Below are 25,282 nucleotides of genomic sequence, written 5' to 3' on the forward strand. Positions count from 1 at the left end.
GTATGAACTTCCTGTTATGCCCCATTCTTCTTTATCTTTTTTGTAATGAAAATGAGAGCACGCAACGTTTATTTTATTTATTCGGTGTTATCATTTTTACAGAACTTTCAACATTAGACACTGTAACCACGCTGCACTTGCTTGCTGTTAAACGCTACGGGCCTATTTCACTCTTCTTTCATTATTAAGTTCCAAAAGCAACACTGCGTGAAGGCACGTGGACGTAACATATCTGTCGCCTCTCGAACAGCTGTTGATTGTTTACCAGTAAACTTCATGGAGTATCATTTGAATGTTTTTTTCTTCCCATTTGTTTGTTAATTAAAAACACCTTTACTATAAAGGAAACACGAAAATGAAAGACCACTGCCAAGGATTCATCGATGTACTCAAATATCAGTTTCTTTGTTGTCATCCCTTGCATTGCATTGATTGGGAGGTACTCAGTATACTATCTTGGAACTTGTTTAGTTTCCAATACATAAATACTCGCATTTTAGGCAATACCACTGGACCTTACCTGGGAGCAGCAACTGCAGCTGATAGAGCATACATTTTTGCATCCTCTTAATCAAAAATATCCAATTAAAATCGGCTATCAACTGAATTTCCTCAAACAGCTGCTGCAGCAATTGGAAAAAAGATATGACGAAGTGCATGACAGCGTATATGAAAGTTACTGTGCTGTACAGCTCCGTGTTGCGCAGGATGCAACGGAGAAATATGCTTACAAGCATTACTTACAGCCAGCACTGAGCGTCGCTCTCACACTACGTGAATCCAAAAGCTTTGTGGCGGCGGGCACAACAGGACTATGCAGTTGGCAAGCTTCGATTGCATTAGCTGATTATTTAGTGCAAAATAGCGATATAGTGCGCGAAAAATGCATTCTCGAATTGGGTGCCGGCACTGGTTTATGTGGAATGATTTTGGCACAGTGTTGTGAGGTGCGACATTTATTACTAACCGATGGTAGCCGCGAATGCGTTGAACTGATGAAGGAGAACGTGCGCCGAAATTTCGCAGAAGCTATAGAAACAAGTAATGGCAGCTATGTAATAAACGACAAATTGCTGAATTTGTGCGAGCTGGAATGGGGTGGTATCGAGCAAATGGAATGGCCAAGCGCATTCAAAACGGATGTAATATTAGCAGCAGATGTTGTGTATGACGACACAGTATTCGATTCCTTAACATATGCCATTGACTATGTGTTTAAGGTGAAGAAAGATGTCTGCGAGATGTTGCTTGCGGCAACAGTGAGAAATGAGCACACGCTGCAAAAGTTTCTCAATATGCTAGGTAAACATTTTAGTTTTTTTTTATAACATTACAAGTTTATTTTATTTTAAACCTTATTATTTTCAGATTCATTGCACTTCCAATATGCCGAGAGGGAGGTGATACCTTTGGATAGGTGCAATTTTTACTGGGATCGTACGACACCTGTCAAAATATTCCATATAACGCGCCAAAGCTAGCCGCTATAGAGTAGGCAGTTAACGCTTCATTTAACTCTTCGTTGTGTACCCGGGTCTTGCCAGACTTGTTCGAGTTTGGACGTAAATTTAAAATATTTCTATTATAGCTGGTCACTTGAGCTTCCAGGTAGCTGACTAAAATTTAATTTTCTATCGATTTACTTGTGTAACCTTTTAAAAAGAATCCTCGAACAGGACGAAAAAAGGTCAGATCCGGGTGCCCAACCGAAGTTTTTAAAAAAGGCGTCCAACGGGTGGCTAAAACTAGCATTTATTTATTTAAAAAATATGATTTATTTCAATAATTAAATAGGCCTTAACAAAACTAAGTATAAATTCATGTCATAATATATTTTAACGTTTATAATGTAATGAACTCAATAGTGGGCATGCGCACTTATCGTTGGAATAGATCCATCCTGCAGGCACGTCACATCCAGTTGCTCAATCTCATGCTGCTTAAAGATTATGCCTAGTAAATCGTATTGTATTTCGAAGAGTGTCATGCAATGCGTACGCGGCACTTTTACGCCCACCACGAGCGCAACCAGCGCCGTGATTATGAGGTACACAAATCCCTGCGCCATTATTGTACTTTCGTCCGTTGCGTAGAAAAAGGAATTTTTAGAATTCGACACAAAATAATAATACACCACACCGGTGCTAATCAATTTGGCCAAATAAGACACAAAGAAAAGCAACTCAGTAAAGCGGAAATGTGTAACTTCCACAAGTGAAATTTGTAAATTTGAAAACGACAGGCCGAAGAAGAATAGTATAAACCATAACGGTACTGTCGTATCCACTGAACTGCAAATGATCATACTCAAAATACAGAGTATAATAAGGCAAATCTCATTGGCTACAAATGTGACTTTCACACTGAAGAACACCACAATCAGAACGCACACAGCTGAACCGGCGAAAACCACCCACAGCATTGCATCCACATTGTCCACGGCAGTCAGGCGTATAGCTGGATTCAATACAAACCAAAAAATAAAGTACACAAAGAGCGCATACTGTATAGCTTCGGTGAAGAGCACCACCAAAGTGACGTTCCACTGTTGATTCTTGGTAACATAAAGAAACTTGACACGTTTAATGATGTCCTTGCGTTTGTCAAAAATGCTGCCATTCGAATTCGCGATACGAAATTCGTTATCCAAAATATTTTGACAATCAACGATGCCCAAATAGTCCATCACCTTCAAACCTATAAGCACAGCTAAAATCACAATGGAAATCGCAAGGTAGACACCAGCAAAAGGTACATAAAGCCCATCCGGTACTTTGGCAGTTGTTACATCGACATTTTCGTTCGATTGCGTGTAGCTGGTGCCGATAAGGCTGACGGCCAACGCAGTGCCAAGCAGAAAGATGGAAAATGCAAGCGTCAGCATTATAGAACGGCTGCGCTTATGGAGTGTGGTGTGCAAGAAACTCAAGCCAGCTATGTAATTTAAACTGTACGCGAGGTATGAGATGAATGCGCCGGCAGTATCTGAAAAGATATCAAAAAACCAGTAGGTAAATATCAATGTTCATATGTAAATATATGAATGTATGTATGTGCGTATGTGCATGTAAAAACGTAGATAAAGAGGATTATTGCTATCTAATTTCAATAAAAAGCTACGCGCCAGTAAATTTTTTTTTGCTCAAACTGATATGGCTGAAATTGAACAACTGATGAAAATAAATAAAACTGTGCTATCCAGAATATTTTATGGTGGAGTTCATCGATCGATCTAAACAGGGGCTTAGTGAAATATGCGAATTGCTTCGTAAGACGCGCGTAACGCTGGTACGATTATGAAAAAGACAATGCAGCGGGTTAAACTCTTACTTGTGCGATATACCAAAAATTACGTACGCGCCTACCGAGGGTTTAAATATTTATAAGTATAAGAACTCAAGGTCTATCTAGCAACTCAACTGCAACTAAATATTAGGTTAGGGAATACGTTCGTAGCGTTTTTACCGAAGGCTTTTTTTTAAGGGGTTATAAACAGTTAGAGTTTTCAAAACAACGATTTTTTTCTTATTTTATTTTCTTAATGTACATATATTTAAGAATACACACAAGAAATTTAATATAGTTCCGGTGAATATTTTCGAAGTTACACGCAAATTTGAAAAGAAGTTTCAGAGTGCTTGAAAGTAAAGCAAAGTGCTTTTGAAACTTTAAATGCGTTTGTCTCAAAATGGTGTTTTCAAAGTCGATGACCAACATTACTTGAAAACGGCTAAACCTACTAGTCTCAAATTTTAACGCGAGCTTCTTAAATATATTTTTTAGTAATTAATCGGAGATTTTTTCTCACCGATAAATATTTTTTTATAAACAATTTAAGGCCAAAATTTTAGTCCAAAAACAATTTTTTTTTTTTTTGAATAACCCCATTTTGTCAAACAAATTTATTTTGCTTATTACTTCGACTAATTACTACATTTAACATTACTTTAACGAAATCTGTTTAATTTTCTAATTTGAGAGGATCCAGTTCAGAGATATAGTGGTCACCGCAAAACGTCTGTTTTGAGAGGAGCTCCCGGAGATCAGCTGTAGCTTCTTTCCAAATAAATATTTTTACTAATATTAAGTCTTAAAATGCAGTTAAAAGATAACATAATATATGCACAAATTTTTAAATCAACAAATTTAAAAGTTTTCTCAGAAAAAATTCGGGAAAATTCGCTTTTCGGCCTTTTAACTGTATATAACTCCTTAAACAAAACACAATGAATATATTCATAAGTTAATCGATTATATGTAAATTTCCCGCTGCTGTTTACAACCTCTCCCACCTCTTGACCACCTCTGGTCTGGTGTCAAAGAATTTGTTGAGCCAGTTTTTAAGGACCTCTTTGTTATCGAAGGCACCGCCCTTCATATGGTTTCACAGGGAGCGGAAAAGATGGAAATCGGTCGGTGCAAGGTCCGGAGAATATGGCGTATGCTGAAGGACTTCCCATTCGAACTCTTAGAGTGCGGCTTTGACGACTTGCGCAACATGGACCCTGGCGTTGGCGTGGTAATGCCCTTGTTGACCGTGGCATTCTTTTCGAGCATTTCCTAGTGCACCATGCCCTCCCAATCCCACCAAACACATATCATGATCTTCTTTGGAAGAAGATCCGGCTTGACTCTCGGCCTTGGCGTATCTCTTGGAGCCACCCACTCACTTCTTTGCTTCATATTGATGTACTGGCACCATTTCTAATCTCCCGGGAGGATTCGGTACGAAAAGCGCGGTTTATGACTTTTCGTATGTTGTTCGATGGCGGGCGAGATGCTGAGAAGCAATTTCAAGGCGAATTTCTTTGTTTTCTTCGTTGAGCTCGTGAGGCACCCAGTTTCCCAATTTTTCGTTAAATACCATTGAATGAAGGTGATTGAGAATTGTTTTATACTCGTGGTTTATTTTTTCCACCAATTCACGACTGGTTTAGCGACCATTCTCCTTTAAAAGTGATTTTATCGAACTCAGAAGTCCTTCCGCTGCATGACGTGTCATCGACGTCAAAGTCGCCATTTGTGAACTTTGCCATTTCCGGGCTGTAGACTCACCTATGACAGCTTCTCCCTAACGTCGCAAATTTACCGGGCTGCTTCGGCAGCTTTTTGACCTCGATGAAAAACAAAGAAGAGCAGGTATCGAAAATGTTAATTTTTGTCCCCTGGGTACTCCATTTCTAAGCCTCAAAACTGATAAAAAATTAAATAACTAAGAAATACAATTAACATATATTAGTTTTTTAGAGCAGAAAGAGTTCTATCGTATGAATACTTACCCTTTGCCATATAAAAGAAAATATAAAAACGCTATTAACTTATTCCCCAACCTAACATTTCGGGTGCACCAGTGGAAATTAATTTGGATGAAGCTGTCAAAATTCGCATTGGTAAAGCTAGAGCCACCTTCGGTATGCTGTCTTCTGGGTGGCGCAATAACAACATCAGCGTTCACACAAAAATCAATCGCTGCCTGAGGAACATCTTCCACATTTTATAGCCCAAAACAATTTCGACCTCAGATCTACTGAAAAATGCGCAAATGGAGCTAGTCGAAATGCTCATAAAACGCCAAATATGGAGATGGATTAGAGACATTCTACGCAAAAACAATGCATGCATAGCACGAAAGGCAAGAGAGTTTAACTATCTTACGAATGGTGGCCGCAAGCCTGGTAGACCAAGGGAAACTTCGAGGCGAACAGTTGAAAGGGAAACTGGAAGCATCGGAAAGACCTGGAACCAATTGAAGTACGAGTACATTGCCAAAAATCGCACAAGACGGCGCGCAGGAGTGCTTGACGCGCTATATCCTACGAGGGATTAAGGACGTGAAGAAAAGAAAAGATAAGTTAAAGAATGAGATGCCGTACAGCCGAGTACAGTTAGTACAAGCTGCCGTAATAACGGGCAGACGAGTACTGTTAAAAGAAGTTGCCATTATGACGGAGCAGACGAGTTAGTTGGATGCTAAAAAATAAGAATAAACTGGAATACCATGGCAATTTGTGGATTTTTATTCCGCCTTTTAAATAATAGTACAAAAAAAAGTTCTAGTATGTGAAGAGATCACATACGACGCTAATCAAATATTACGTACTTGTTGTCACCGATCGTACTGTTTCGACGAGTTGAGTCCAGAGGGAAGAGGTGCTAGGTGAGTGGGTTTAAGAGGGTATGTGAATAAGTGGTTAGTACTACCACCACTTAATTGAGCCGGGTGGTGATTGGACTCCGTTAACGGCACTCGGGGGTCGAGAGCTTATGAAGGTGGTAAGAGACCGTTCAATACCTCAGTACACTATCTTATCCAGTAGTTACAGTGGTTGTAGTTGTACCAACATAAACATTCTCCATATATATACGGGGAATGCTGCTGAAGTGGCAGTCCTTTGCCGAATAAAAATTCTAGTCGTTCCGATTACGTACAACCGACTGTCGTGGGAACGCCTTAGGCGCGGTCTTGTTTGGTCCTGGATCTCGTTGGTGTAGTCGAATAGATGCCTTTTGACTCACTTGGGAGGTGGCTCATTCCCCAACAAATGCCTGCAAGGGTAATTCCTTTGGCAACACCTTAACAGAAATTGATTGCTGAGCATCTTACTGTGTTCCTTAAACGGGAGCATGGAACACTCATTGTGAAGGCAAGGCAGGGGAGATATCAGAAGGCATCATGGCAGTAATATGACAGTCGGCAGCATTCTGAAAATTTGTCCACTGCGAATCACTAGTGTCAGGCTATCAGACGGACACAACGTAATTAAGAATCAATAAGGCAATTGCTTTAAATGTCGCCAGCACGATTTTTTTGTCTTGGCCACAAGTGTTGCCGGCTAGCAATTTCAGGACCTTGTTGCGATTTTAGACCTTTGTCTCAATTGCGGCTGAATGCGCTGAGAAGAAGAGCAAACTTTGGAAAGTGACAGCTAAAATGTTGTTTATCGGTCGGTATTTGTGAGCCATCGACTTTCACCTTTTCCTGTTTGGCCTCCTTCGTCCAGGTATTAAAAGGGTTTCGTCGGGGCGGCTGGCGATTCCTCGCAGTGAAAAAACAAGAAAGACTGGTGAGATACGTTCACTTTGGAGCGCAAGTCATCAATGCCATTTCCGGACGCCATTATCGAACAGTCGTCAGCATAGGAGTCCAGTGAAACTCCCTCTGATGGTTGGGTGAACTTCGCAATATAGAAATTGAAAGGCAATGGTGAAAGGACATCGCCCCGCAGCACTAGCTGTTTTATGCTCCTCTGTTTTCAGCTGTAAGTAGACTACGGTGCTCTCAAACCGGTTTTCCGGTTCGATGACAACATTTAGTGGAGTGCAGACCTAAGTAGTAAGCCTACTACAACAACAACGAGTATTTCATTGTGAGAAATTTAAGACGGTTTCAAAAATTACTATTTATTTTGAAAGATTTCACGGTCATGAGTTCGTCAGACATTCAGAAATGTCGGCAGAATATTGCGAGCTTTGGCAGTATCGCGTAAAATAACAACAACTCCAGAACGATCATAAAATGAACGACCTTGAATAGATGAAAAATTTGCAAAAATTACAACAACACTTGCGTTTGGCTCTCTGACTATTCATAATTTTATTGATTTTACTAAGTGGAATTTTTTTAAGGATTAACTCGAAAGATTTCCGAACTTGTGCGTTATATAGAAGAAAATTTTCAACATCGTACGCAAAAAAAATTTCAAAAATAAACGCGATTTCAAACTTACACTAAAATTAAATGAGCTATAAACTGCATACAGAGAAATTTTCAAAGTTTATAAAAAATTTACGAAAAATATTTATCATAAAAAATTTTACGAAAATTGTAAAAAGTTTTTTAAGTTTAATTAGCCAAACTTTTTTCCTCACTCGAAGTGGCGTCCTAAGTCGAAAAGCCTCCACTGATACGTCACTTTTACTGAAAATTTGCTATTACTATGCTAAGGCACATGTATTGCTGCTCAATTATCATATCGGTTATATACAATGTGGCGCAAAATAGACCATCTAGTTTTATTTTTGATTAACTTTTTTACTAAATAAAAAAGAAAATTTTTAGTGATGGAAATTTTTTTCTGACCTTAACGCGCCCTATTGCTTGTCTGTGCATACTGCAGCTTCACAAGTTTCAAATATGCTGGACGTACCTCGCCATTTGTAAAAATTAAAAAATTTCGATAGGGTGATTAATTTTGCGTCTGTACTCCCATTGCCTCTAACTAGTATACTTATATGACTATCACTTAGCATACGATTTTTTTTTAAATAAGTACTACAAATTTATGGCAACCATCGAAAATCTGTAAACTCGTACTCGTAATAACCGCAATTTTTAATAATGGACGTACGTAGATTTAAAAAGAAGCCTTAAAATTAACACACCTTGGAAAAACTTAAGTGGTTGGGTCTCTAGAAGATTGTAGAATATACATACATATGTTTTGCTTGAAAAATATCCGAATACAATCAAAATTGCATACATAAAGAATCACGGCTTGAAAAATTCATAAATACTTCTATTTAGAGTTTTAGAGCAACCACTCTGAGTTCGATGAGTAGAGCGCCGTAAACGTTTTTCAAGTCGCCCGGACTCATAATTCATACAAAATTTTTAAAAATTTAACTATTTATTCATAATTACATTCTACTTAGAGGTGCGTGGTAGATTTATTAGGTTGGGGAAAAAGAAATTCAATGGATGTAGGGATCGATATCTCGTAAAGTATCGATCAAACAATTTAAAGTTTATGCTCGGCGACATTTCACACTAAAAAATTCTTTTGCTGTTTTTTATTTTTTCCATTCAGTTATAAGTTACAGGGTGTTAACAAGGGAAGGCAACAAAGAAAAAATTTTTTACATTTTACAGTTTATATATATATATAATTGGCGCGTACACCCTTTTTGGGTGTTTGGCCGAGCGGCTCCTCCTATTTGTGGTATGCGCCTTGATGTTGTTCCACAAATGGAGGGACCTACAGTTTCAAGCCGACTCCGAACGGCAGATATTTTTATGAGAAACTTTTTCATATCAGAAATACACTCGGAGGTTTGCCATTGCCTGCCGAGGCACCGCTCTAGAAAAATGTTTTTCTTAATTTTGGTGTTTTTCACCGAGATTCGAACCGGCGTTCTCTCTGTGAATTCAGAATGATAGTCGCGCACCAACTCATTCGGCTACGACGGCCGCCGAAATTGTGAATGGTGTTTACGGTGACGATACTGTAATAGCTAACTACGTACAATTTTGGTTTCGTCGATTCCGTTCAGACATTTTTGATATTAAAGAAAATGTCGATAATGTCGAAAAAATCAAAGAAATAATCAAGGTTGTCCGGCATGTTATGTAATAGTCGTAGCATCGCCCAAAAGCTAAAACAGAAAGCAGTTTTAAATCATTTGCGCAAGGCTCAATTCAAAAAGAAGCTCGACGTTTGAGTTTTTTGGGTTTTTATGAACGAAATTTTCGCCATCAATTAGTACAGTAGAAAGATAGATTGCTACATTTAAACGTGGTCGTACAAGCCTTGAAGACGATCCACGTCAAGGGCGGCCAAAAACTGCAACAATACCAGAAATCGTAGAATATATACAGGATACCGTACTGGCCAATCGTCGATTGACTGGAAGAGGTTTAGTAGAAGCCCTAGGCATCTATTGGGTTTCTAGGCACAATGGGTGCCGAACTCGTTAATAATGGAACAAAAACACATTCGAATGCGACTTTCTCAGCAACATTTAGAGCGTTTTCGAAAAGATAAAGTGGATTTTGTGTGTCGATTCATCACTATGGATGAGATGGTATATAACCATATTTCTAAATCAAAACAAGAGCCTAAAGAGTGGTGTAAACCTGGTTCTTCGAGTTCGAGTTCGTGTCCAGAAATCGGCCAAGAAAGTGTTAGCATCAACTTTTTAGGATGCGAAAGAAATTTGTTTGTGGATTACTTGCAAACTGGTAAAACAACAATTTCTGAATGTTATTTTAACCTTTTAGACAAACTGAAGAAAAAAATTCATGAAAAAATTGTCGTGTCACAAGAGCATTTTCACAATGGCTAAAATCCCTGAATTAAAGTTCGAATTGTTGGACACTGTACCATTCAACAAATTTGACCCCTAGCGTCTTCCATCTGCTTCCAAATCTAAAAAAAGTATGCATTTTTCATCAAATGATGCGATCATAACAGCTGTGGAAGCGTATTTTGCAGCCCTTCCAAATTCTCACTTCAGAAAAGAATTCATGATTTGGAATTTCGTTGGAAGAAGTGTATTGATGTTGAGGGAGACTATATTGAATAATAAAGTGTATTTGGAACCATAAAATTGTGTTTTTCTTATCGAACCGAAAAACTTATTGAACAACGTAGTATTTATCAAATCTCTTGAAAAAGGCCCACGGTTGCTTACGAATATCTGCGCTGCACACGGGTCGTATGGTATCTGTGTATGTTTATTTCTATATTTAAGCTTTGATTTGTTTATTGATGTTTATACTCCGTGCCTGGAAAAATGGTCTGCGAGCTTATCGGGGATGGAAACGACAGTAATGAAAAAATTCCTAATAATTTATCGCCCGTTCAAAAGTGGATTAAAAGTTTAGGGCCTCCAGCTGCATGATAAGGGGAACACCTTGAATAGTGAATAGTTTATAAAATTCAATTTTCTACATACAGGGTGATCCCCAGAAGATACTAGTTTTTTTACCCAATGCTATTATGCGATTGCAATGGACGCAATCCACTCACAATCGCAGAGTGGTTGGATTGAGGTTTGGAAATCTATTTTTTGTAGCCATATAGGAAGCGTGGCTTAAAAAAACCAAACTGTAGCTGCTATAGAAAAAGTACAGTGATCGTCAGTTTTTAAGCGCTAGGCCTTTGCTTTCGATTGTATGTAGGATCTCTCGCTCTAGTACAAAAATGTGTCTTTTTACGCGTAATAGAAAGATTTCTAGGACCAAAATTTGGTATCTATGACCTACTGTAAAAAAAAGAAAGCTGAAATGGTCTACTCATGATGTACATTCAGAATTATTGGGTTGCCGTTCTGGCAAAAAGCCTGCTAGGCAGTGTTATTAGCAACGCATCGCACGATGAAAGCGCAGAGATGGTGGAGATTCGAGCGCGACCATAGATATGGGTCCGCCATATCTTTCAGAGATAACAACGGCTATTCAAATACTGATAAGGCTAATGGCAACGAGGGTATGCCTGCTGACTTTTTCAAGCATTTGGTCAGTTGCTGCTGCCATTGTTCCAGAAAATTTGGAAAGATGAAGAAATACCCAATGAATGAAAATAAGCAATTATTATCAATATTCCGAAAAAGGCGCCCGCAAAAAGTGTGAGAACTGGCGCGGCATATCGATTCACCCATTTATTTCTAAAATATTGACTCAAATTATGTTAGGACGAATATCAACTCCACTAGGCAAGCTTATAAGACTAAATCAAACTGGTTGTAAACCTGGTCACTATTGCACCGAAAACATTCATATCGTGAGGATCTTTATAGAACAATCTGCTGAGATCAATTCGCCTCTTTATTTGGCTTTTATCGATTTTGCAAAAGCATTTGATGCTTTAAGGCGTGACATTATCTGGTCAGCTCTGTCCATAAAAGGTGTGTCCGCTAAAATAATCAACATCATCAAAAATATGTACAATGGGTCTTGCTGCCGAGTTATGTACTATTTATTAACTGTCCTTTCCCACGGTATTTGGCGTGAAACAGGGTGTCACGCTCTTCCCCATACTTTTCATTATTGCCCTAAACATGATCTGGAAACGTATGTACAAGCTGACGACGTCGTTTTTGCTCGTAATTCCTTTAACGAAATGCAAGAAAGACTTTCAAACATGTCGAAAGACTGTTTAAAGCTTAACCTTAAAGTTAACACAAATAAGACCAAGTCTTTGCGAATCAACATAAGCAACAAGGCACAATTCGAGTTGGATGGAGAAATAGTAGAAGATATAAAAGAATTTGAGTATCTCGGCAGCATCCTCAACCCTGACGGTGGTACAGCGTCGACCATTCAGTGTGTGGTCGAATAAAGCGCTTAAAAGAATAACGAAAATTAGAATATTTGATGCCTACGTAAAATCGGTCTTATTTTACGGCAGTCAAACCTGGCATTTAAAACAAAACTCGACCGAAAAACTACAGTCTTTTGTAAATAGATATTTGCGTCGTATTATCGGTATCTGGTGGCCGTGAACCGTTTCTAACCAACGACTATGGCAATTGAGTAACAAAAGCCAATTGAAAAGGAGATCAAGCATAGAAAGCACAAATGGATTGGACACACACTGAAAAAGAATCCAGACAAAATGCTCACTCAGGTTTACTGTGGAACCCTCAAGGTACCGCAGATAGGGGCTGGCCTAAATTGACTTATCGGAGGTGTGTTAATAAGGAGACCAATAAATCATTTAGCGTATTAAAATGCAAAGCCCCGTTATTTGAGGAAATCTTTAATAGATAGACTAAGTTCTTAGTTATGATTTCGATTGTTATTTTGAAACATTTTTAATAATCGCAAGATTTACAGTTTTTGCAAATGGCCTCGTACGCCAATCACTTTTGACACTTCTAAACAAGACAGCTGCAGTATACAAAAACACCAGTAATTGAGCGCATAAAGGTCAAATAAATATTTCCCTCACGCAAAATATTTTTTTTTATTTAGTTAAAAAGTTATTCACAAACAAAATTGGATGATTAATTTTGCGCCACCTTATATATGGTACGTAAGCTAGTTATGCTAGTTTTTTTATGCTCCAAAAAATAAAAAAATAATAACTTTATGTAACTCAAAAAAATATAAAAATTTTAAATAAAAAAAATTTAAATTTTTTATAAATTGAGCCCGAGTGCACAGTGGATTTTTAATAAATTAAAATATTGCGTCGCATTTAAAAATTATTACAAAAAAAAGTGGATCTACAACATAAAACGCACCCTGTATTTATCCACGGTTCAGTGACTCACTGTATATACATACATACACACACACGCACAGAATGCGCTGATTCTTTTAAAGTTCTTTACCACGGAAAAAGCGTAAAGTGTTCGCCAAATCAATTAATACCAGCTGCGCAGATAAGAAAAGATTATGAACCCAACGTCAATGATATACAGACACTCATACATATATGTGTGTATGTAAGTAAATTTATTAGAGGACAATCGAAACGATGAATAGTTGAATAGTGATAAATTAGATACTTAGAAATTTATTTAATGGCCCTCAGGTTGATATTCGTAAAAAGCAATATACCAAACCTTTGACCCTGAAACGCCTATATTGAATATTTTTATTTACTTAAGTTATTATTTGCTATCATTTAACAACAAAGAGGTGTTAGAGGTGTCGCTACATACGAGTACTTACCCATGCCGTTGGCAAAGTAGAAACAACTGGCTAATAAATTACTAACACCAGCAGTCAATAGAAGCGGGATGTGCCAAAAAATGATGCGCCCCTTGAAGATTTTCACCAAAAACATGATCATGGCAATAACGAAACCGCTGCAACCACCAAATATCATTGGGCCATATTCGATGAGCCCCGCATTCACTGTGCGCTCGGCGATCAGTGAGCAAATTGTGTAGCCGAACAAGAGGCCGCATGGCAAGAAGGTTAAGCACACTAGAAGAATTCAGTTGGAATTTATATTTAATTTTTAATGCACTTAACTAAATGGTTTTTATTTAGTTTGTATTTTGTGTTTTCTTATTATTTTTTGAACTTCTCTAACATTTTTTTTTTTTTTAATTTTTTAATTAACATTTTTTATTTTGCTTTTTATTATACTCAACATACCTACAAAAGTCGGTACATACAAAAAGAATTGATTTACGAAATTCTCCCACAAATTTGACAATTTCCGCGCCATTTCCAAAGTTTTGCCTCCACAAGGTCAGTGATCAGTAGACAAATTATTCACAAACAATTTTAGAATTTCAATGCATTGCCCACTGCAGCTTTCTGCTTAATCGTTCAAATTTCACGCCCACTTACATTGACCACGTTATACTTTGTATATTGCCTCCAGTTACTTTCCTCCGGGTGACGCCGCGCACTGAGTTGCAAATTGCTCACACTGGGCACGGTCCGTGTTGATGCTTTTTTCTGTGCCCAACCTTTTGTTTTTGCCATGATAAATTCTGATAAAGTCTGCTACCAATTGTGATAAGATAACGATTGTTTAACTCATGTGAGAGAGCATAAAGGCAAGGAAGAATTGCTCACCGGAATGGCCAGCTGGGAAAACTAAGCTACCGAAGCATTTAAGAATTTTTTGATGTTGTATTCTTTTTTATAATATTTTTTTTTTTTATGGCAGAGCTGTTAATATACATGCATATACATACATACATTCTGTCAAAAAAGTACCGAGAATTGATCATTTATAAAGTCAGCTTAAAGGGATTATATATGTATATATAGGGTGATCAATTAAGAGGAGTTTTTTTCATTTGCGTTTTTTTACAGATCGCGCGCGAGTTGTGGCAAACTGTCATCGTGGATTTGTTGAACAGCGTTTGGCATTTCATCATGGAAAGACTCACACCGCAACAACGTCTACAAATTGTTCAACTGTATTATGAAAATCAGCGTTTGAAGAATATATTTTGTTCAGCGATGAGGCGCATTTCTGGCTCAATGGTTACGTCAATAAGCAAAATTGCCGTATTTGGGATGAAGAGCAACCAGAACAGGTTCAAGAGCTACCTTTACACCCAGAGAAAACAACGGCTGATAAACCAGCTACGATTGAAGCTCTGGAAGCCAACATTACGCGTGTTATTCACGAAATGCTCGAACGAGTGATTGAAAATTGGACCTTCAGAATGGACCACCTTAAGCGTAGTTGCGGCCAACATTTGAATGAAGTCATATTCAAAAAGTAAATGTCAAAGAATGTCCTTTCAAATGATAAATAAAGGTTTTGAACATAATTTACATTTTTGTTTTTTTTTTAACTATTGAAAAAAGCACCTCATGATTGATCACCCTATATAATTGACGCTACCCCCTTTTTGGGCCCTACAGTTTCAAGCCGACTCCGAACGGCAGGTGTTTTTTATGAGAAACTTTTTCATGGCAGGACTAAAAAAATGTAATAGGGAAACCAAAGCGAATCTATTGAACGTGGTACCGGTAGACCAACTGATTTATCATTATCATGCAAGTCCAAGAGGTGTACATTCGGATCTCAGCATGAAATGAAATGAGGAAAAGTTGTATGATTTCAGCTCCAGCTTCATGTCGGTTATGTACCATTAGTTTGTCCTTTTCTTTCTACTCTCTTTTGTCGTGACATTTCTAATATACAAAACGTATTTTGAATGCACCCTGAGAGAAACGAAGAACATTATCTGAAAGTAATACGGCAGCGAATAAAGATCCAGCAGCTTTTTTAGCTGGATCATGTCGTCTGATTAAATACAAACATTCCGACTCAGCTGGTGGTAGTAGAGGAAGGACTACCTGCGTTGGAAAGATCAGGTGGAGAAGGATTTGGCTTCACTTGGTATGTCCAACTGATACCGGTTAGCACAACTAAGAAAAACTTTATTAATCATGGCCAAAATCGCTTAAGAGGTAGTCCCGCCAATCAAGAAGAAGGCAAAGATACGGCAATTAAAAGAACAAATACATCGGAAATCACTAGAAAAACCCTCAGAGGTTTTGCAGCCCAATAACGCACCAACTCACAACGCTATCATTGTGCAGTAGGTTCCAGTGAAAAACTTGATAAACATCATTGGAAAATTATTATATCCAGCTGAATCGCCGGCTCACTCTTTTCTCGGTACAAAACACATATTATCACTTCAAGTCATCTACTTTCAGTCAATAAAATACTTAAAAGAGAACCGGAGTCGATTCCGGAAAATGCATTTGTCTTGCTAATTGGATTAGATGGGCATGAAATCTCATTAAGGACATGGTATCTTCTGAATCCTCATAGTATCTTATCCGGCGCTTTTAAGAAATCTAAGATGATATTGGACTGAGCCGAGCGTATGAATCTGTCTTCCGCCGTACCAGAGCAAGATGTTTACTTCTTCCTCTTTATATGGCATTACATTTGAGGAGCAAATGTGATGATGCTTGTGGAGACGAGTCACAGAGTCATTAAGAGTTGTTAGACCAAACCCGGAGCTTGTGCAGATGACTTCGCAGATTGCAGTGGCCAATAAGAATGGCTGTGAGTACTCACAATTTGTTCTTAGAAGTCATTCGTTGTTCGTTTTAAGCTTATAATAGCGCTAGTGCGCAAACGTGCAAAGTCGCGAGATCTTTCTGACCACGGGTAGATCGGAGGCGCTCGAGGGAACTTCTAAAGCTAACAAAGCCGCAGCTCTCGAATTTGGTATTCTTATTGGACATTTTCTGTTAGGTGTTCATGCGGTGAGACTTGGGATTGCTGCAAGTACTTTCTGCAGAAGGTGTAAGGAGGACAATCATGAGGAAATCATCTCAGCAACTTCTTCTTCTCAGCTGCCCTGCCCTCGTCGGGTAAAGATTTATATATCTGGGCTCTTATTTTTTCGCTACACCTGCTGATGTTACGGATTTAAATATCACACACCTGGGGAAATTCATCAGTATCTCGAAGCGGTTAATACGAATGTAAATAGACACTGTTGATCGTGATCCACTAATCCAAGGCCTCTTATTCCTTTTTCCATCTGACTGGTTTTTTTCACTTCCACTTTCCCCCCTGCATGGTACCACAACGGATAATTTTTTTTTATATTTGTGCAAGTACGCCCCTCGCACCCAGCCATTTATCCTAACCTAACTTAACATTATAATTCTCTCCCAATAAGGGCTTTGCGTTGTTCGTTTTAAGATTATTATACTCTCCCATAAAGAACTTTGCTTAGCGCAATTCCACAGCTTTCCTCCATTGATTTGCCAGATTGAATCCCATAACTGTGATCTCCTCTTCTGTACTCTTTTTTAATGCTATTTGTGCTTACCACCACCCAGAAAGGCTCAGATTCCATTAGTCTTGAGATCATAGCCTATGTATCGTGTCCATTAGCTACCTCATTAACGAATTTGCCCAATATAATCTGAATGAAATTGCGCGCCTCTAACCATTTGCTTAGCCTTCAGTGTATCGTCATTGTCGCTTTTAATGGAAAACCGCTCTTGTCTCTGCAAAATTACCTCCATACACAGACTGATGGCATACACTTCCGCTTGGAAGATGTTGCATTATTCGTTAGCATTATTTAATTTATTTTTTTCGAAGGGGACCTGCTTTGAAGGCGATGGAATAAATTTGAGTGAATAATAAATTTCTTATGTTCGATTGACAAATTTCCGGTACTTTTTTGACAAAGGGTATATGTATACATATATGTGTACATGTGAAAGTGTGTACCTTTGAGCATTTTTCCAAAGTTTAACCGACCACTTATATCAATCAAAGTGAAAATGTACTCACTTATCAGACGCGGTTTCAGGGGATTACCCTGCAATTATAACTCATTTGTGCAATTTGATAGCAGATTAAGTCGTAACGCCTCTATAGAATTTTCAAAATCCCAATTTTTCGAGTCATCCAAGGCGCTGGGTGCTAGTATCGCCGAACTTCATTGAGCAATTTTTTATGAATTAGATTTTTAGCCTCATGTTTTAGAAAGTTCAAAGCATCTTTTGGGTCTATAAAAGATGCTTTGAACTTTCTCAAACATGGGGCTAAAAATCTAATTCATAAAAAATTGCTCAATGAAGTTCGGCGATACTAGCACCCGGCGCCTTGGATGACTTGATAGCAGATTTCAAAATTGCTTTCAGTTTCAGTAGATCTTTAGTATACAAGTTTCAAAGCGACCTATGTAGGAGATTTTCAACACACATACCTCGGGAGATTTGATAAACAACACAAAAATATTTTATGCTAAGTAATAAAATTAACTATAATTAATTTATTATATTTATTAGTTGTATTTAATTATATTCGTTTGACTCGCCACAACTAATCGGGTACCATTGGTTTGTGATAAAGCATATCAAGATAAAGAATGTCCGCGTCGGGTGTACCGTTGAGAAACGAAAATTAAGTATTTAATTGAAAAGCACTGATTTTTTCATTGTAACAAAGATATGATATTGGCAGTTGCCATAGCCGAATAGGTTTTATTTATTTATTTATTGTCTTTGAATGGATACATTCTTACAGACTATATTAAGCTAATGTACAATAGTTTAGTAGTATACTATGAAAAGAACGATTTAAGATGATTGACTAAGATGCCATACGGCCATGTAAAATCAGCACCAGAAGAATTGAAAAACATATTTAAATCTGCACATGTCCTAGGAATCGGAGCATTCACCCCATAGTTGGTTCTCGAGAAGCCAATTTTAAAGGTTTCATACTGTCGGAGCCTCATATTGGGTATATTAAATTGAATTTTACTTAAAAGAGAAGGACAATCAATAGATCCAGAAATGATACGAATAATAAATGAGCACGATAGAATAGATCGTCTGCTATCAAGTGGTTTTAAGTCAATTAATAAACATCGAGAGCGGTACGATGGTACAGGTTCAGAAAAGTTTAAAGATCGGAGCGCAAAACGAAGAAAGACTTTCTGAACTCTCTCAATCCGATTAGACAGACCTATTTGGTACGGTCTCCAAATAATAGCGGCATACTCTAATCTTGATCTAACAAAAGCACAATACAATGTTTTGAGAGTGTATGGGTTAGTAAATGCAGAACAATTTCGGCGTACGAATGCTAGCATCGCATATGATCGTCTTATGACGTGGTTAACATGGCTGGTGAAATTCAGCTTAGAGTCGAAAATAACGCCTAAGTCTTTAATTTCCTCAACGAATTGCAAAGGTAAGCCAGCAATATTATACGAGGTATGCAAAGTATTGTTTGATTTAGCATATTTTACGTGAAAGCATTTGCTAATATTTAGTGACAAACGGTTTAAATAGCACCAGTTCCGAACATTGTGCAAGTCAGCTTGCAACTTTTCAGAGTCACTAAGACTGTTAATCACCGCAAATATTTTTAGATCATCTGCATACAACAAGTGTTCTGCAAACGAAAAGCAAGAACCAATATCGTTAATAAAAAGTATAAAGAGGAGGGGTCCTAGAATACTTCCCTGTGGGACACCAGAGTATGCAATAAATGCACGGGATGTCGTATTATCAACGGCTACTACGCAGTGCCTGTTGGACAAATATGATTTGATCCACGACAAAAACGTGGAGTGTATACCCAATGATGCAAGCTTCGACAAGAGTATTCGGTGCGATACTTTGTCAAACGCTTTAGAGAAGTCTGTATAAATTGCATCAACTTGAGATCTGTTCTGGAAGGCTGAAATGCAGTAATCATTGAAAATAGACAAGTTAGTGACGGTGGAGCGACTTGCAACGAAACCATGCTGGTTGGTAGATATTAGGCCTTTGACAGCAAAATATAACTTATCATTCACTGTTATCTCAAAAAGTTTTGAGACAGACGAAAGCTTCGAAATCGGTCTGTAGTTGCTAACATCGTTTTTATTTCCACTCTTAAATATAGGCGTAACGGAAGTAAATTTCCAGTCGTCAACAAAGATACCAGAGGACAACGATTTATTGAATATAATTGTGAGAGGCTCAGCGAGACACAAGCAATTCTTCAGCAAAATGCCCGAAAGGCCATCCGAGTCAGTTTTCGTTGTAGACTTAAGCTTCATAATACCCTTGACGACGTCAGTAACAGATAGGCACAAAGTGCCAAAATTGAGAGGTGAAAAACTATTAGAGGGTAAACTAGAATCGGAGTCTAAGTCGGGTTCAAAATTAGAGCAGAAAAAGTCAGCAAATAAATTGGCAGATTCTATGGCAGAATTTGCATATTTGCCATTATAAAAAACATTGTTTGGCACCATTGAGCAAGACTTTTTTGATTTGATGAATTGCCAAAAGGCCTTCGAATCCGAAATAATAATGTTTTCGAAATTCAAGATGTAATTTCTATATAAGAACTTGTTCAAACAGTTAAACTCTTTTAAATGGCATTGAAATTTTGAGAAGTGCATTGGGTCTCCAGACCTTTTATACAGTTTAGAAAATTTGTTTTTTAGATTCTTTAGATGCCTAAGCCGTTTGGTATGCCAAGGTGTCTTATATACTTTCTTATGATAAACAGGAATGTGCTTCAGACACAGCTCAGAAACCTTAGTCTTAAAAAAATGAAAACAGGAGGTAACATCATTGTCCTCCTCCTTTCTTTTGGAGTGCGTAGGTTCCAGACCCCGTGCATGAAACAGCAAAATAACAGAAAATATTTTTTTTTAAAGCTGTCAACCCTTGGCAGACAATGGCAAACCATCGAGTCTACCATATTTGTGCCATGAAAAATCTTCTCATATTTAAAAAATATCTGCCATTCGGAGTCGGCTTAAAACTGCAGGTCCCTCCTTTTGTGGAACAATATCAAGATAGAAGTGTATGCGCCAAGTATTTATTTTTTTATTATCATATCATGGAGACCCTTTGGTATAGTGTCAGCTGAACTACATCAATGGTGCTACATACATATTTTGTATTTCAATTTAATACTCGGTTTTGGATTGTTCACTCAAGCCCTCCCGTTGTAAAAACCTCATAGAAAATAAACCAACTGCATTAAACTGCATGATCCAACGTCCAATTCATGATAACCATAACTTTTAACCGCTTTTGCAAAACTTTCTCCTTTTCGCTACTAAATTTTTTTAAATAATAATGAAATGAGTTTGAGCTTCACTCAATGCAAGTATATACACTTCTATCGATGGCAACTTACGGTCGGAGAAGGTAAGGTAGTCCTAAGAGTAGAGATACGATTGAAAATCTTGAACTTGACCAATTATACAAATATCTTTTCATCAATTTAAAGACCTTACCCATTCTTATACTAAGTCAAAGCTTACAGAAAAATTTGAGTATGGAGTTAAAGGCATCTTATAAAGTGAGCTAACAAATGCAAATACCATGTGTTCCATCAACATGCGAGGGGGCTCCATAAGTACCCGTGTTAGAAATGAAGACACCATTTGTTCAAAAATTTTTTTTATTTTTCAACATAGTCCCCTTTTAGAAAGATACACTTCTCCCAACGCTCCGGTCTTTTTTAACCTCGCCAAAAAATAAGATTTGTCCAACTCTCCAAAATACGTCTCTGTCTCGGGGAGGACTTCCTCGTTTGAACTAAATTTTATCCCAGTGAGCCATTTATTTATGTTAGGGAACCAGAAAAACTCGTGCAGTCATGCAGTTTGACGGCGATAACTCCGGATGAATGTGCTGCTGCGTTATCGTGGTGAAATAACACCTTGTTTTTGACCAAATGCGGCCGTATCTCCTTCAATTTTTTGTAAAAACGATCCAATAACTCACTGTAGTATTGTCCAGGGATCTTCCTTTCCTAAAAAACTCCATGAGGATAATGCCGCTAGCATCCCAAATAATTGTCGCCATGACCTTCTCAGCCGATGGGACTGTCCTCGCCTTCTTTGGAGCAGATTCACTGGGAGAATTATAAATCCAGAATTTATCAACGGTGACATCTCGACGCAAAAATTTCTTCGGATCTCGCCTAAATTTCTCCAAACACTGCTTCGAAGTTAACAGCCGCAACCGCTTGTTGTTGCTTGTAATCAATCGCAATCGTAAAATATTAATTGCCGTTCCGGTCGACACACCTATGGCCTCTCTTACTTCGGGCACTTTCGTTCGTCAATCAGCGAGAATCCTGTCGTGGACTTTTTGAATGATTTCCTCGGTAACCACGTCTGCCGGGCGTTCTGGTCGCTGCACATCAAAAACGAATGTTCGCCCACGTTTAAATTTGTTGAACCATTAACTAACTGTGGTCATAGATGGCGAAGCGTCCTCATAGACAGCATCCAACTTTGCTTGCATCTAGTCGCATTTTTCCCCATCCAAAAAACAAAAAGCGCATTACCGAACGATACTGATCTTTTTCCATCTTAGCAAAAATCACGAAACACGTCTTACTCAAATAGCAGCCAAATGCAAAATAACCTATCAATCGGTCTAAAATTTGTTTTGCCGTCGTTTGATAGATAGCATCACATGATGCTAAATCAACTTCCCTCAGGAACGTCTTCTTTCATCAAACGGGTACTTATTGAGCCGCCCTATAAAACCTCCATACGTGAAAACGGTCCTTAATAAGGGATACAATTGTGGTCAATAGACATAAACGCGGCGCAGATTGAGACGTAAGAAGTCGGGTCTATAGCCGGAAGCTGGCTTCAAATATAGTCCACCCAGACATGGCTGAATAGAACTGGTCCACTACATGGACGCCGTTCTGGGCCCTCCCGAAGTTATGCAGAAAGCAGTACCGGGAAGGGAGTCTCCCCAGGAGAGGAGGATTTAGTGACCCACCACTCAACGCAATAGACGACGGTCGCTTTAAGTCGCAGGCATATTGAGGTAGGGCCTCACCCAAAAAAATAAAAAAACCCTAATATGACGATCCACTAATCCTTCCATAGTTTTCTAGAAAAAAGATTTAAGGCTAATCGGTTTGTACGATTTGGGTAGCTCTTGCCCATTTCTGGAATAAATACCACGTTTAACTTACGCCATAATAATGGCATACATTTCCAGCTAAAAATGTGCCTGAAAATAGCGGCAAGTAAAACCTAAAAATGGCGACAAGGCAATAAACGAGTATTTAGCCCTCTTATTAAGAGAGCTGGAGAGATATGGTCCTTGTCTGGTGCCTTAAAATACTGAATGGACCTAGTGGCCCAGCAAACCTTGTCGGGAGCAAAAATTACTCCGGGCAATCTCCAAGCTGCTTTATTTAACACACACCTTTTGTCGTATTGAGCCCAGTCATCTGTTACCGATGCTTCTGATGAACCCGGAAAGTGTACCTGAAGCAAATATTCTAGAGCGTCCTTCCTGCTTTGGTTCTGTGTATCACTGCATATAACTAGGGTCAGAAGTTGGAACTTCGGTCTGAAAAATTAACAAACCATTTCTAACCAAAGTGGGCTTCTAGGCATTGAATTCGTCCGAAATTTTTGCTTGCATGGATTTTTTCTAAGTTATCGTCAGGTAACAGATTAAATTTTATAAGCTCCTTATGTACCCTAGGTCTGGCCCACTTAGTAATATTAATCAAATGATTTATTGCTAAAGAATATTTCACACTTATCCTTTTATTGTAAATTAATTTTTTTTTTAACATCACTAAAAAACTTTGTGGTAATAGTCGTCCTTCATTTTAGTCTTAGAAGGTATATTTTGGCACACGTAAAATGTCCTTCCACATTTCAATGCGTAAATTATAACGGAAAGTCTTACTGTACAAGCTGTCCATTGAGCCCAACTATTCTCCATAAAATGTGCCCTTTGCTGAACCAATGCTCGGCAGCCGTTCACACACATTTGGCAACTCCACTTTGTCCTCTGACTCCTTGGGATACTGCTGATACACTCGGTTGCCATCCAACTTCACACTTTTCACATCATCTGGTTGCAGATCGTGGTACAAAAAAAAGTGGGTATTCCACGGGCCAATTTGCGGCGCTGTCACAGCTTTTTTCCTGTTTATACCCATCAGCTTATTACGCATATCAATGAGGCCACGGGAGCGCGGCATAAATATCAGTACCAGCCCTATGCTTACTGCAGTCAAAAGTATATTGAATATACCGATTCCCAGTAGTTCGTGCCATGCATCATCGGCCTTCGTCTCATACTTTAGGACCTCCAATACAAACAGCTCGATTGCGAAGGCCACCGCTAAAGCCAGTTCTGTGTAAAGCAATGGCGTGCATTCGAGAACAAGCTGAAAAGCCACACTGGAGTATACACCAATACAAATATAATAAAAGCATAAAAAGTAGAAGCAGTTCTTTGTGGAGTTATCGACATAAACACCCAATATCGCAGAGAGTGCGGTGATTTTGATTACACCAAACATCAGATACACTAGTTTGGGTTTGTAAAGCACCATCAAAATGCAGCCTACCGCACAGCCAAGCGTATAGAGTAGGCATGGCCCATACAAATATTGAGTACCCATGTAGCCAAAAGTGGAGCTCCAAGCTAGTTGCAGATATGACGAAGAATATATAAGCGCACGCTCAAGCACCAAAATCGCCGCGAAACCCACTACCAACCATTGCCGGTTGCGCATCACAAAGAAATCATTCCTGCCCACAAAGAGCGCATAAACCGACTTATTCGGCATGAACACTAATTTTTCCTCATTCAACAAATTCAACGCCAAATCATAGGACACTTTGTAATCGTACAAACCGAAATATTGCAGTATCTCGTTGATCACCACTCCGGCCAGCATGCACAACGTGATGCCCATGTAAATCCAACCACAATAAATAGCTTCGAATTCGTTAAATATGCTGAAGCCCACAGTGAAGCCACCGAAGTAAAGTGTGTTACCGAGAGCCAAGCGCGCAGGTCGAAGACCACCCGAGGAGCTGCGTATGCTGATGTAACTATAGCAGGGGATAAGCGTAGTGCCAATGCCGATGAAGCCGAAATAGAAGCAAATATCTGCATGAGAAATAAGCTGTGTACTTGAACAGCTTCAAATTGTACTCATTTATTCCCGTTAGCTACATACCCAAATTGTCTGTCAACATGAAGCAAGCGCTGATAACGAAGCATATCAAACCGTAGAAAATTACGTAGAAGTGATCGTAGCTATATTGGCGTTGCATATATTTCCTCAATGTCAGGCCACCAGCCAAAGCCACAGCTATGATGCCACCGAGCATTGCATACCAATGCGTCCAGAGGTTGTCGTAGACGTAGGCATATTTGCCGTAGTAGCCGAAAAAACAGCCACTCGCGAATAAGCACAAGTAAACTGAAATAAGCAGATTTAATCAGATTCTATAGAGAGTCGCCTCTATCAGCTCCTGCGCATACCCAAAATGTCTGGAAAGTGGTACATTTTTGCGTACAATAGTTTTCACACCTACTCTTCTCAAAGCTTCCGAACTGATTGATTGCCTTTACTATTTCTAAATTCTTAAATTGATGACATGCTCATCATTTTTTCTTATGTGTTGAGATAAAAGAACGGAATTTAGCAGACGTTATCTTTGACTCGAGAAAACAGTATAATTGGGGAGTGTTACGCGACAGTTCTACTTTGTAAAAACTACGTCTTTTAGTTGATAGAAAGTTAGGTAAAGGAGTAATGAGGTCTGCGGGCCCTTTGTACATCTCGCCATT

The 25,282-nt window shown here is 38.6% G+C and overlaps 3 protein-coding genes across 3 annotated transcripts; 1 reads left to right on the plus strand and 2 right to left on the minus strand.

Annotated features, from left to right (window-relative positions):
• The first annotated feature begins 257 nt into the window (after positions 1–257).
• On the plus strand, positions 258–3,206 carry LOC129239014 (protein-lysine N-methyltransferase EEF2KMT). The gene is made up of 3 exons (XM_054874277.1): positions 258–439; positions 501–1,302; positions 1,369–3,206. The coding sequence occupies exons 1-3, from the start codon at positions 356–358 to the stop codon at positions 1,479–1,481; spliced, it is 999 nt and encodes a 332-aa protein (XP_054730252.1). The 5' UTR covers positions 258–355; the 3' UTR covers positions 1,482–3,206.
• LOC129239013 (uncharacterized) lies at positions 1,859–14,076 on the minus strand. Its single transcript, XM_054874276.1, has 3 exons — positions 13,832–14,076; positions 13,400–13,657; positions 1,859–2,985 (listed from the first exon to the last, which is right to left on the minus strand). The coding sequence occupies exons 1-3, from the start codon at positions 13,902–13,904 to the stop codon at positions 1,859–1,861; spliced, it is 1,458 nt and encodes a 485-aa protein (XP_054730251.1). The 5' UTR covers positions 13,905–14,076.
• Positions 14,077–23,402: 9,326 nt separating this feature from the next.
• Positions 23,403–24,998, minus strand: LOC129238176 (uncharacterized). The gene is made up of 3 exons (XM_054873210.1): positions 24,974–24,998; positions 24,666–24,911; positions 23,403–24,595 (listed from the first exon to the last, which is right to left on the minus strand). Exons 1-3 carry the CDS (start codon positions 24,996–24,998, stop codon positions 23,403–23,405), a joined length of 1,464 nt encoding a protein of 487 aa, XP_054729185.1.
• Between the last annotated feature and the right edge of the window lie 284 nt (positions 24,999–25,282).

The sequence above is a fragment of the Anastrepha obliqua genome, chromosome 2 (assembly GCF_027943255.1).
Source record: "Anastrepha obliqua isolate idAnaObli1 chromosome 2, idAnaObli1_1.0, whole genome shotgun sequence".
Lineage (NCBI taxonomy): Eukaryota > Metazoa > Arthropoda > Insecta > Diptera > Tephritidae > Anastrepha > Anastrepha obliqua.

What these genes read in the sequence shown, in the direction of transcription:
- LOC129239014 (XM_054874277.1), top strand. Translation starts at nt 356, where the DNA reads ATGAAAGACCACTGCCAAGGATTCATCGATGTACTCAAATATCAGTTT. An exon ending in TGCATTGCATTGATTGGGAG is followed by an intron (nt 440 to 500) that starts GTACTCAGTATA and finishes CTCGCATTTTAG; the next exon opens with GCAATACCACTGGACCTTAC. An exon ending in AAAGTTTCTCAATATGCTAG is followed by an intron (nt 1,303 to 1,368) that starts GTAAACATTTTA and finishes TATTATTTTCAG; the next exon opens with ATTCATTGCACTTCCAATAT.
- LOC129239013 (XM_054874276.1), bottom strand. Translation starts at nt 13,904, where the DNA reads ATGGCGCGGAAATTGTCAAATTTGTGGGAGAATTTCGTAAATCAATTC. An exon ending in GTATGTACCGACTTTTGTAG is followed by an intron (nt 13,658 to 13,831) that starts GTATGTTGAGTA and finishes GAATTCTTCTAG; the next exon opens with TGTGCTTAACCTTCTTGCCA. An exon ending in CTACTTTGCCAACGGCATGG is followed by an intron (nt 2,986 to 13,399) that starts GTAAGTACTCGT and finishes ATATCTTTTCAG; the next exon opens with ATACTGCCGGCGCATTCATC.
- LOC129238176 (XM_054873210.1), bottom strand. Translation starts at nt 24,998, where the DNA reads ATGTACCACTTTCCAGACATTTTGG. An exon ending in CCACTTTCCAGACATTTTGG is followed by an intron (nt 24,912 to 24,973) that starts GTATGCGCAGGA and finishes TGCTTATTTCAG; the next exon opens with TTTACTTGTGCTTATTCGCG. An exon ending in CATGTTGACAGACAATTTGG is followed by an intron (nt 24,596 to 24,665) that starts GTATGTAGCTAA and finishes TTTCTCATGCAG; the next exon opens with ATATTTGCTTCTATTTCGGC.